The 13,210-nt window shown below is 43.3% G+C and overlaps 1 protein-coding gene across 3 annotated transcripts; it reads right to left on the bottom strand.

Moving 5' to 3' along the window:
- Positions 1 to 7,300: 7,300 nt before the first annotated feature.
- On the bottom strand, positions 7,301 to 12,078 carry TRMT12 (tRNA methyltransferase 12 homolog). 3 transcript variants are annotated; one of them, XM_058564902.1, is made up of 2 exons: positions 10,624 to 12,078; positions 7,301 to 7,537 (listed from the first exon to the last, which is right to left on the bottom strand). In XM_058564902.1, the coding sequence occupies exon 1, from the start codon at positions 11,974 to 11,976 to the stop codon at positions 10,657 to 10,659; it is 1,320 nt and encodes a 439-aa protein (XP_058420885.1). In that variant the 5' UTR covers positions 11,977 to 12,078; the 3' UTR covers positions 7,301 to 7,537; positions 10,624 to 10,656. The 3 variants fall into 3 exon arrangements, 2 of the variants coding, with proteins under 2 accessions (XP_058420885.1, XP_058420886.1); XM_058564903.1 differs by having other exon boundaries at positions 10,823 to 12,078; XR_009223292.1 differs by having other exon boundaries at positions 7,485 to 7,537; positions 10,569 to 12,078.
- Positions 12,079 to 13,210: the final 1,132 nt, after the last annotated feature.

Genomic DNA, 13,210 nt, shown 5'->3' with positions numbered 1-13,210 from the left:
TGATGAAAGAGGAAGCAGCCCTCTAGACTCACAAAGCCGTGGGATGGGAAGCACAAACTCCCCATGTGGGCCAGTGGCGACAGCAGGTGGCTGTATTAATTTCATAGCGCTGCTATAACAAACTACCACAAACACAGTGGTTTCAAACAACACAAATTTATTCTTTTACAGTTATGGAGGTCAGAAGTCTAAAATCAAGGTGTCAACAAGGCTGTGTTCCTCCTGAAGGCTTGGGGGAGAATCTATTTCCTTGCGTTGTTCAGTTTCTAGAGGCCAGTTACATTCCTTGTCTCCTGGCCCCTTCCTTACATCACGCCATCCTTCTGCTTCAGTTATTACATCTCCTACTATAAGGAGATGTGCTCCCACCTCCCTCTTATAAGAATCTCTGAGATTATATTGGGCCCACCTGGATAATCCAGGATACTCTTCTCATCTCAAGATTCTTAATCACATCTGCAAAGTCCCTTTTGCTATGTAAGATAACATATTCACAGGTTCTGGGTATTAGGATTTGGACATATTTTGGGGCCATTATTTAGCCTACCACAGTGGCAATTCTCCTTTTTCTACCCTTTTATTCCCAGACCCACATTTTCTATGTGGGACATGGCACTATATAATGGGTTTTGATTTAGAGTGTATACTGTGTCCTGGTGGATGGCATCCCATCTTCACAGGGTGTTATCTCCAAACTTTTGCTTCAGTGTCAAAAGTGTTTTCCACCACTCCATCGGGCCAGCATTTTCTAGGCTGTGTTGTATGTATGTGATAGGACCAGTGAATCCCATGGTCATGTGCCCACTGAAACACCTCCTTTGCTGGAAAGTGGGTCCCCAGGTCAAAGGCAATATTACGCAGGATACGTATTGATGGATCAAACACTTGTAAACTCTTGGATAGTAGTGCTGGCCAACATCTTGTGGGCAGAAAAGGCAATCTCATACCTGGAGATGGGAAGATTCTAGTCAAGGTTAATCACTGTCTTTCCAGGATAGAAAGAGTCCAGTGTGATCAACTTGCCACCAAGTAGCTGCTTGGTTTCCTTGAGGGCTGGTGTTCTATCACGGGCTCAGTGTTGAACATTAGGGAGTGGCTACTTGGTAAGTGGGAGCCATGCTATTGGCCTCTTGCTAACCTGCATCCCTGCAACATGACTACTTTGTTCATGAGCCCATTATGCCTGTACTGGGGTAGCTGATGACTACAGCTGCTGATGTTAACTGGCCCCACCTTGTTTTATTTACTCGATGGTTGAGTGCCTCTTCCATGGTGGATTGTCTCTGATCGGCATTACTATGCAATACAAAGTGCTTTACTCATGTGCCCAATCCCATAGATTGCTCCACTGCTTCTTCTCCAGGCTTCCTTGTCCCTGATATTCCAGTCTTTCCCATTCCAGGCCCCTGATCAACTAGCCAACCTATTTGCCACTTGCCATGAAGGTATATTCTTACTTCAGGCCACTTCTCTTTCCACACAAAGTGGATGATCAGGAATATTGCCCCAAATTCTGCCTTTTGGGAGGATTCCCCTCATTGCTGTCTTTTAAGACCACTCCTGAGTAGGGCTGTAGGATAGCAACAGTCTATTTTTGTTTTGAACCCACATTCCAAAAAAACCCATCAGTGAATTTAGCTCAGGCTTTTTGTCCTCCATCAGACATAAGAGCCTCTCAAGGGGCCAAAATTGTGAGCTGAGGGAGGGACAATGCTGCATGAGTTACAAGTATGACATGGGAGTCTGGGCCAGCTGCCCATGCACCTATTTGTTTCCTCTGGCCCTGCCTATCATCAGTCCCTGATGTATCACTTCCATCTTATGATGGATTGACTTGGTGGGTCTGACAAAACCCAGCTCATGATGGGCAGCTCTGGCTACAGGGACACTTGATGTCCCATGAGATGCTCAGTTCCTACCAAGGTCCATTAGCATGCAAGGAGCTGTTTTTGAATGAGATGTGGTCCTCTGCTGCAGATGGCCTAGGAATCCACCTTGTGATTCTCCTGTAAGAGCTTGCCATAAACTCCATGGCTGCTCTGCTAATCACAGATACTCTTGTCCCATAGAATGTCCTGGATTGAAATAAATGACAACAATGACACAAAGGTTGGGAAGGGAGAAATGAAAGTGTACTGCTGTAAAGTTCTTATACTATATGCAAACTAGTATAATTTCACTTGAAGATAGACTGTGATAAGCCAAACATGTATACTAAACCCTAAAGCAACCACTAAAATAAAACAACAAAGAGTTATAGCTAATAAGACAAGAAAGGAAATAAAGTGGAATAATAAAATACAATCCAAAAAGAGGGGGAAAAAAGAGGTAGAAAGAACAGAAAACAGATGAGACAAATAGAAAACAAAGAGCAAGACAGTATATTTTAAAGTCAACTCTATCAATAATCACATTAAATGTCTAAACAATCCAATGCATCAGATTGGATGCAAAAGAGAAGAGCAAGACCCAACTAAATGCTCACTATAAGAAACACATTTTAAATACAAAAATACAAAAAGGTTAAAAGTAAAAGGATAGAAAAAGATATGCCATGCTAGCACTAATCCAAAGAAAGCTAGAGTGACTTAATATCAGAAAAATTAAATTTCAGAGCAAAAATATTACCAGAAATAAAGAGGATCATTTCATAATGATAAAGAGGTCAGCTCACCAAGAAGACACAACACTAATCACTAACCATATAGCTTCAGAACACATGAAGGAAAAATTGATAGAACTTCAGGGAAAAATAGAAAAATTCAAAATCACAGTAAGAGATTTCAATACCCTTCTCTTCATAATTGATAGAACAAGTAGAGGATCAGTAAGCATATAGAAGACTTGACCAACATAATATATAATGAACTTGATCAAATTAACATTTGTAAAACACTCCACCCAGTAACAGCAGAATATCCTTTTTTTCTATGTACATGTGAACCATTCACCAAGATAGACCATATTCTGGGCTATAAAACGGATTTCAATAAATATAAAAGACACAAGTCATACTACGTATGTTCTCTGACCATAATGGAATTAAATTAGAAATGAATAACAGAGGGCCGGCCCCGTGGCTTAGCGGTTAAGTGCACGCGCTCCGCTGCTGGTGGCCCCGGGTTCGGATCCCGGGCGGGTACCGATGCACCGCTTGTCAGGCCATGCTGAGGCCGCGTCCCACATACAGCAACTAGAAGGATGTGCAGCTATGACATACAACTATCTGCTGGGGCTTTGGGGGAAAAAATAAATAAATAAAATTAAAAAAAAAAAAAAGAAATGAACAGAAAGCTATGTAGATCTTCAACTACCTTGAAACTAACACACTTCTAAATAAGTCATGGGTCAAAGAAGACATCAAAAGAGAAATTAGGATGTAATTTTAATTGAAAGAAAATGAAAACATAAGATATAAACATTTAAGGATGTGGCTAAAATAGTACTTCAAGAGAAATTTATAGCAACAAATGCCTACATTAAGACCTCAAATCAATGACCTCAGCTTTCTCCTTATGAAACTAGAAAAAGAAGAGCAAAAGAAGTCCAAAGTTAAGCAGAAAAAAAGAAATAATAATGATCAGAGCAGAAGTTAGGAGAGAAAATAGAAATACAGTAGAGGAAACCAGTGAAACCAAAAGCTAGTTCTTTGAGATCAGTAAGTTTGATAAATCTCTAGCCAGACTTCTCAGGAAAAAAAAAGAGGGAGAAAGATACAAATTATCAATCTAAGTAACGAGAAAGGTGATAAGACTACAGATCCTACAATTATTAAAAGTACAATAAGGGGATATATCAATACATTTGGCAAATTAGGTGAAATGGATAAATTCCTTGAAAAACACAAACTACCAAAGCTCATTCAAGAAGAGATACCCTACATAATCCTATATCTTTTAAAGTAGTTGAATTTGTAATTACAAATCTTCCACAAAGAAAAATCCAAGCCCAGATGGTTTACTGAGGAATTCTACAAAACATTAAGGAAGAAGTAATAACAATTCTACACAATTGGAAATATGTCCCAACCGATTCCAATCATTCTGTGAGGCTAGCATTTTTCCCATGAACATAGAGACAAAAATTTTTGACTATGAACTATGTGTACAAGGCCTCGTACAGTCCTATGTCACCACAGTTGTTGAAAATGAGGGTGAGGGGGGCAGCCCAATGGCATAGTGGTTAAGTTTGTGTGCTCCACTTTGGCAGCCTGGGGTTCATGGGTTCAGAACACAGGTGTGGACCTACACACTGCTCATCAAGCCATGCTGTGGTGGCAACCCACATACAAAATAGAGGAAGATTGGCACAGACATTAGCTCAGTGACAATCTTCCTCAAGCAAAAAGAGGAAGATTGGCAACAGATGTTAGCTCAGGGCCAATCTTCCTCACCAAAAAAAGAAAGAAAGAAAAGATTAGGAGGAAGTAATATTATGGGGTTTTGTGTATATATTGAGTATATTTTAAAATGGTGTTAGAACACTAGGATTCTAATGAAATGTGAACTTATAAAACCCCATATATTTAATCATGTGACTTCTCTGCTTAAGACCCTTCAATGATGTCCCATTGCTGTTGGGATAATGTTTTTAATATAGCCTACACTGTCCCCTGCATGGTCTGACCACCACTTACCTCTGCAGCCTGCTTAACACCCCTTCACTTCTACTCTTTCCTTTCCATCCACCCTGGCCTTCATTTTAGCCCCTCAAACAACTCTGCAGGGCACTTGCACACACTGTCCTCGTGGCCTGGAGAGCTCTCCCGTTTTGGTCACTTAATTCCTGCTCACCCTTCAGTTCTCACCTCAGTCATCATGTCCTTAGGGAAGCCTTCCCTCATCTTTGTGACTCCGTCAACCCCGTTACAGGTCCCTATTGCACCGAGAACCTCTTCTTCTAGCATTTACTAGAATGTGAGTTGTTACATGACATGTTATATGTGGTGATTATTTAATGCCCATTCCCTCATTAGAGTATAAGGTCCCTGAGTCTGAGATTAGGTCTGGTTTTGTTATTTTATTCCTATTGGTTACCACAGTGTCTGGCACACCATAAGGGCTCAAAAAAATTTGTGAAGGGGAGAGGGAAGGAGGGAAGGGCAAGGAGAAAGAGGGAAAGAATAAAGATATACCTCAGAGTCAAGGATAAAGTAGTTCAAGGCTGAATGAGTTTTTATTTCCACAGCATCTCCACTAGATGGCAGCATTAACAAGAAGCATCTGAAAAGGAACTTTGATTTCAAAATGCTGTTTCTAGTGGTGAGAGCCCTGTGAGCATTCCCACTCTGCCAGTGGTTTTTCTTTGTTCAACTCTATCACGTGTCTTATTGATCTGGTTAACCCACTATTTAGAATATCAGGTAGAAGTAATTTTTGGCTGCAAGTACAAAAAAAATTCTGACAGTAACCTATAATATAATAACTGTGTGGGCGGTATTTTTCCCATAGGACAAGAAGTTCAGAGACAGGCATTCTAGGCCTGATGTAACTGCTCAAGGATCTCTTAAAGAAATAAGACTCCTCGCATGATCCTGCTCCAACGTTAGGGTGCCTGGAGAGATGGCTGCTGCACCTCCAGATGTTGCTGCTGCATCACAGGTAAATAGAGGACGTCAAAGAAAGAGGAAGGCTTGAAGCACCAAAACCCTCTTTGGGGACTTCTTGCCTACATCTCCTTGCCAGAACTGGTTCACATGGCCACTGGAGCTGCAAGAGAAGCTGGGAAATCAAGGACTTTCATTGCCCAGCCTCCCTGTAGAGGATGCTAAAAGCAAGGGGCATTGGGATGGGTATTATGTGAGTCAACCTCAGCATCTCCTACAGTGAGTTAACACCCTCTAGGCCCCAGTGAAAAGGTTCCTGGGAACAACTTGGAGAATGGTCTAGAGAAAGGGCATAATGGTAATTTAAGAATGTAAAGTGAGACCCAAGAGAGAGTTTCAATGAGACAGAAATGGCTTAGGCTGGAAAAGAGTCTGAGGGGCCCTCACTTCCTTCTGCCTTTACCTGGCTGACCCCTATGAATAAGTTTGAAATTCAGCTCAGGCTTTCAGGAAGACTTTGCCAAGTTTCTTCCTTGTCTCATCTCAAATTGTTTCTTTTTCAGTAGGTTTATTGAGATATAACTCACACACTATAAAATTCACCCTTTTAAAGTATACAATTAAGTGGTTTTTAATATATTCAGAGTGGTGCAATCATCATCACTATCTAATTTCAGAACATTTTCATCACCCCAAAAAGAAACCCAGTACCCACCAGCAGTCACTCCCCATTCCCTCCTCCCACAGCCCCAGGCAAACTACTTTGTTTCTATGGATTTGCCTATTCTGGCCTTTTCATATAAACAGAATCATATAACAAGTGAACTTCTGTGATTGGCTTCTTGCTCTTAGCATAATGTTATCACGGTTCATCCATGTTGTAGCATGTATCAGTACTTCATTCCTTTTTATAGGTTCCATTGTACAGATATACCACATTTTGTTTATTCATTCATCAGCTGTCGGACTGTTGGGTTGTTTTCAGACTTTGACTATTGTGAATAACACCTCTAAAAACATTCATGTATGAGTTTTTGTGTGGACATATGTGTGCATTTCTCTTGGGTATAGACCACGGGGAACTGTTGGGTCATATGCTAACTCTATGTTCAACTTTTTGAGGAACTGCCAAACTGCTTTCCAAGGTGCTTGCACTATTTTACAATCCCACTAGTGATGTATGAGCTGGGCTGGGTTTTTATTACAATTTTTTTTTTTTGGTGCGGAAGATCAGCCCTGAGCTAACATCCAATGCCAATCCTCCTCCTTTTGCTGAGGAAGACTGGCCCTGGGCTAACATCTGTGCCCATCTTCCTCCACTTTATATGGGACGCCGCCACAGCATGGCCCGACAAGCAGAGCGTCGGTGCATGCCCGGGATCCGAACCTGTGAACCCCAGGCCATCGCAGTGGAGCACGCGCACTTAACCGCTACGCCACCGGGCCGGCCCCTGTTACAGTTTTTAAAAACATTTAAATAGTTGTAATCACTTAATGTAATATTTTAGTTTGAAAATGACTAGTTTATGGCTTGCCCCATGTGATGTGGCTGCACCCTGAGGCTGTTCAGAATGACATATATTGGGTTTCTTTTCACGTGTGCCTCGGGTAGGAGAAACTGAATTAAAGATGCTTTTTCTATTTATTTTTCTCATCATTTTAAATTTCTATGTATATTTAAAATATATGCATTATACTCATATATTAATACATGCACATAATTTATTAAAATTATAGAGTTAATAATAGAGCAGCTCACGGTTGAGGGAGTTTAATAAAATTATTATTGTTTTTAACCACATCTCCATTAAGTGGGAGCATTAACTGGGAACTAATACTGAAACTCACAAAGGAAGCCTTTAGAGCTTTTACAGATTCCTGGATTGAGGTGACAAGGACTCCATACGCCTCCTGACCCTTTCGGACTTTTTTCCTTGGTTCCATTAGATGCCTCTTCCTGACCAGGCCAATCCAGCAAGTGCTCGCAGAAAACTGTAATGTAAATGGATATAATCAAGTGGAGAAAAGGCTTAAGGGACGCTTATTTTCTTCCATTCACACATAACTCCTGCTCACTCTTTTTTTTTTTTTGTGAGGAAGATCAGCCCTGAGCTAACATCCGTGCTAATCCTCCTCTTTTTGCTGAGGAAGACCGGCTCTGAGCTAACATCTATTGCCAATCCTCCTCCTTTTTTTTTTTTCCCCAAAGCCCCAGTAGATAGTTGTATGTCATAGTTGCACATCCTTCTAGTTGCTGTATGTGGGACGCTGCCTCAGCATGGCCTGACAAGCGGTGTGTCAGTGCACGCCCGGGATCCGAACCCGGGCCGCCAGTAGCGGAGCACGCGCACTCAACCGCTAAGCCACGGGGCCGGCCCTCCTGCTCACTCTTTAACTCTCAGCTTAGGCATCCCTGCTCCCACCTTCTCAGTCACACTCCCCACCTCCCCCACCCCAGACCCCCAAATGTGGGTGGCTGCCTCCCCTATGTGTGCCCCTAAAAACCTGTTTGTGTCTATCTCAGCACTTAGTATATAGGATTCACCTTGTTTCCTCTGTGTCCATGTCACCAGATAGTGACCCCATTGTGGGCAGGACTCAGCTTTATTCACCTCTATGTCCCTGGCCCTCAGCACAATGCCTGATGGAGACAGTGCACAGTATATCCTAATTAATCAATGAATGGCTTTTCAAAGTAAAAACATTCCACTTTAAGTAACCCAAATATACAGCAATCCCTCAGGGCAAAATTGGGAAATAGTAGTTCACCTTATACAGTGACTGACTGAATGAAGTATTCACTATATGCCAGTCATTGTGATGACAGTTAACATATGTTAACTCATTTAACCCTAACCACTACCCTTCAGGATATGTACAATTGTTAACCCTAATGTAGATGGGGAAACTAAATCTAGAGATTCATGACTTGCCTCAGGTCACACAGAAAGAAGGGGAGCCAGGAGTTGAATGAGTGGAACCTAAATTCTATGAAGGCAGAGCCCATGTCAACCTTCTTTCACCACTGAACACTCAGGACCTGATATATACAACAGGTTGAATGAATTCATTTGGGTGCACCTGACATCAGCTGCATAGCTTATGGCAGGAAGGTAACTCATCCCCTGGACATGTGTCTCACTGACTCATCTTCCTCATTGTTTCTCCCCTGCCTTCCTCCTCATACTGGCTCAAGCCCCAGCTTGGCATCTTTAGTTTGAGGAGAGAAGCTGTAGGCACACATGTTGTAAGAAACCCAATATATAAAAGGAGAGATGATTAAGGCAAACACAGGAAGGCCATTCTGTGGGACAAGAATGGAAACAAGCAGGCTCCCCCTTCTGTGGTGGGATCACACACTAGCTAACATTTCCTGGGGGCTTCCTGTGTACAAGACACTGTTCTCTCTGATCCTTACAATAACCCCTATCTTCAACACATCTCTCACTGCTTCTGTTCCAAATTGATCTAATGACAACGTTGCAAACATTTTCTGAGCATTCAAACTTTTGCACCTGTAATTCTCTTCAACTAGCATCTGTTTCCACCCTGACTCCACTTAGCAAAGTCTTACTCAGTTTTTAAGAGCCAATTCAAACACTACCTCTCTGAAGACTTCTCCATTCAATTCTCGGAACTTTTCTTCCCCACCTTTGCGCTCCTACAACTTGTTATCATTCATATGGCACTTATTGTATTCCAATTCTTTGAGTATTTATCTATTTCTGCTGCTAGGTTGTGAGCTCCTCAGAGACAGGGACTGTATCTAATGTATCTTTATATTTCCTGCGGCTCATGTATATAGTAGGCACTTAATATTTGTGGAATAACACAAACAGCACCAATCCTGTGCCAAGTGCCACTGTTGCAATAGAAGAACAAACAGCCCAGCCCAATCCAGCCAGCCAAATGCCAGGTACAATCATAATCCTGATAAAGTCACACTTTTCTATATTTCCTTCATCAGGCAAACAGGCCAGATGGCTTCAAAGTGCACCAAAACAAAGCTCTGAAAAGCGATTCTTGACAATTAGTCATCCCAAAGGCAAACAGAGTGATTCTCTACAATTAGTGGTTCCAAAGATAACCAGTGGTGATGGCAGACAGCCATGAAATAAAGTGAGGCTTGAAAAACTCTGCAGAATATCTCTCATTGCCTATAGCTCCTTACATTGGTCCTGATGTTGTCAGCCAGGGAAGGAAGATGAAAAGGGAGTCTGAGGGCTGTAAAAATCTAAGATTTTAATTTGAACTTTAAAAATAGCTGGCAATTGGCAGCTACTGCACAAGCTTAAGGCTGGAAATGTAGTTTCCCTATGATTTAAAGCAGTCATTCTTAAACCTTTTTCTACCACAATGTATGTAATATATAAGACATCCTCCCTATGCACACACTCATTTAAGAATGCTCAAGTAGGGGAATGGAGTTCATACACAAGAGTAATTTTTGCCCTCTTCCCTCCCTAATTTAGCCATTCATACTAACAAAGCAGCGCTATTTTAATGCTTTGATTTGGACTCCATTACTTAGTCCCGTCAATTTTATTTCTCAAATCCATCCACCCTCCCTCTGCCACCACCCTAGTCCAAGCTACCATCACCTCATGCCTGGACAACCTCCTCACTGGTCTCCCTGCTTCCATCCTGGCTCCCCTCCAGTCGATTTTCCATATTGTAGCTGAAGTGATTTTGGAAACAGCACTCTGTCTTTCACTCTAAAATAACCAATGCCCCGTGTACAACAGCTTATTAGATAATAGCCATGAGGGACAGTTCAAAGAAACCCTCATTTTGCAAATGAGGAAATCCAAGCCCAAAGAATACTGGAAACTTGTCCCCAAGGTCAGATAGGACAGAGGTCAGAAGTCGGAATTCATGTTTGCACAGATGGGCCTCATTTCAATGACCACACTGCTTCTCCCAGATATGTAGCCATTCTCAACATGTTAATGGAAGATAAATGAAATGATCTGGACTGGTTTTGGCCCTGCTTTCAGGGCCACAAAATATTAAAATAGGTTACCAGGAGACAAGAGGGATGAGAACCGGCCTGAGCCGATGCATCAAGGATCACTCACACGTAGATCCTTGTGTCTCACGAGCCACCTTCTCTAGCCAACTAGAGGACAGGGGCGGCATTCCAGATCGACGACTATGTGATCCACATGGGGAGCATAGGATTTCACTGGGTGGATAAGCAGGATTTGTGTCTTCCACGGTTTCCCATGCACCTGCTGAAGCAGAGTGGCAATGCGAGTTTCTGCAGATTCCGCCCACCTTTGCCACTCTGGCTTGGTGGCTGCAGACAGCATTTTTCTCCTGGAATCCCTGGTGGCCCCATTTTTCCATTGGTTGGTGGTAATTTGCTGAGGATAAGGCCAATCCTCCTTCTCCACTTCATTGCTTCCAAGAGGCTGAAGATTCTTCCCTGGGAAAGATTCCACATTTTGGTGGATATGCAAAATGCCCCCAGTATCCTGTCGTAGCACCTGGCAGGCAATGGGCCAGCCTTCTTCAGAGCTGGGAATCAGTCCCAGATTCACCCTGTCTGCAATACTGGAGAGCTTTAGTTTTCTGTTATCCCCAAAGTGTATCTGGCACCGATCTGCTACTCCATTGATCTCAAGGTTATTTCTCAGAGCGACTACAGCATGGGGGTTCCACTCACAGGCATGGACGAAAGCAGCACCAGCATGAACTAGGAATGGCAATGTAAAATAACCAATCCCTGCATAGAGATCCACCAGCACTTCTCCAGCACAGGGCAGCGATGCCACTCGAAGTTTCTCAGTGATGTTTCCGAAGGAGAACATGCACTGGGTCACGTCAAACTTATATCGGATTCCATTGTCCACATGCTCCACCCAGCCACGGTCACCCAGCAGCAGAGTCACTGCTGGAGTTCGAGTACCATCCGGTGATACCCGCCCTCGTTTGGCCAAACGCTGGACGCCAAGTGCCGAGGCAACAGTCTTCCAGAGTTCTGGTTCCAGATTTTTCCATTGCTTGGCTTGGAAACAGTCCGCACTCAACAACACGAGGTTACCATGCCGTTGCCAAGATCGGGGCAAATCATCCTCCAACTCCGCTGACCACGTCACTCCCCGGCCCTCTGCCCAGCGACTCACCTCAAGACACAGCCTTTGGGCAGGTGAACAACCCTGGGCCTTCTTTGAAGGAACAGGATCCAGGAGCTGCATTACCATACAGGTGCTGCCTGGGGCCACACGATTCCTCAGCTCCCGCAGGTGCTGCTCAGGGACGGCCTCTCCCAGCACGGGGAGCGCCACGGTGCCATCCGGCAGCTTTTCCACGCGGTGCTGTCTATCCAGAAGTTTCTGCTCCTCGAGATATTCCCTGTATCGCTGGGTAAATCGAGGCTCAGTCACAACTGCGACAACAGCCACGGGCTTCCCACCTTCCCTGTCCATGTTGCTGGCCCCACATTCTCTCGGATTCCCTCCGTGAGTCTCCCTCTGATCAGAGTCCGCTCACCTTCCTCCATTCATCCACCGCCGAAAGAAGAAGAAAGGCACGTACTGCGGCGGGACAGGAAGTGACGTCAAACTGGCGGGCCGGAACTAAGTGGTACTGACGCGCTTGTGGGCGAATGGCGTCGCCGTTGTCGTGGTGAAGCCGCTGTCGCCATCTTTATTGTGGTCGACCATTACTTGCTTCAGTCTAAGAGGAAATTAATAATAACAAGGAATTCTGTGGGCTTAAAAAGTTCAGATTAGTCGGTATCCTCCAGAACCCTCGTGTACCCTCTTCAGTGCTGCTCAAGGATCCAAAAAGAGAAGTGAACGTGGAATGATGGGCTGAATTTGGAGAAAGCCTTCCCATAGTCTCATGCTGCTCTCAGATCAGTATGGGCGGTCACTGTATTTGCTAAGAGTGAAGAGTCAGATACAGCTTCCCCATTCCTTTTCCTTGCAGAGATAGTCATCGCCACCTCACTATCCTGCAGTATAAGAAACAAGTGTTTGCAAGTCAGAAGGATCTGAGTTCGGGTAATCAAATCACCTCTCAGATCCAGAATCTTCACCTATAAAATGGGAACTGTGTTAACTTCCTCAGATGATTGCTATAGTGATTACAGATATTATGTATACAAAATGCTTTGAATAGTAACTAATAAAGAATAGATACTCAAAAGGTAGAATGTAACAAGCTGAATGGTTATATGGCAGATATTAAATACCTTTTGGAATGCTTTGATAATCTAATGAGGCCGAAGGGGAATTCCCCTACAGATAAATTCAAATAATTGAAAATAAGAGTTGTAAAGAAGCCCTATTCTTTCCACTTACCTCCCACCATTCTACAGATTAGGGTATTGAGACCCAGAGAGGTTAACACTAATTGAAGTCCCCAATTCAGGTCTCTCTGTATGGGAGGCACAAGGCTATGGCTAAAACACCTTCTTGTTTTCGACACCTATTCAGTATCAATCAGAGTTGTTTTCAGTCTCATCTCTATTTTTAAGATTCAAATTCCCTGGAAAAAACATCAAGCAGGACAGAGTAGAAGAACTTCTTAGTGCCTCATTTACCCTTGGGACTCACCATTCCTGTGTATGCCACCCCACTGGCTTCTAAATGCAAGCATTTAGGAGTCTTTGCCTGATGGGTTTCTCTGCTCACCAGGATTGTCTTAGCTCATGTC

Source organism: Diceros bicornis, chromosome 21 (assembly GCF_020826845.1).
Source record: "Diceros bicornis minor isolate mBicDic1 chromosome 21, mDicBic1.mat.cur, whole genome shotgun sequence".
NCBI lineage: Eukaryota > Metazoa > Chordata > Mammalia > Perissodactyla > Rhinocerotidae > Diceros > Diceros bicornis.
The sequence above is the reverse complement of the archived record's forward strand: the minus strand, read 5'-3'. Positions and strand labels throughout refer to the sequence as shown.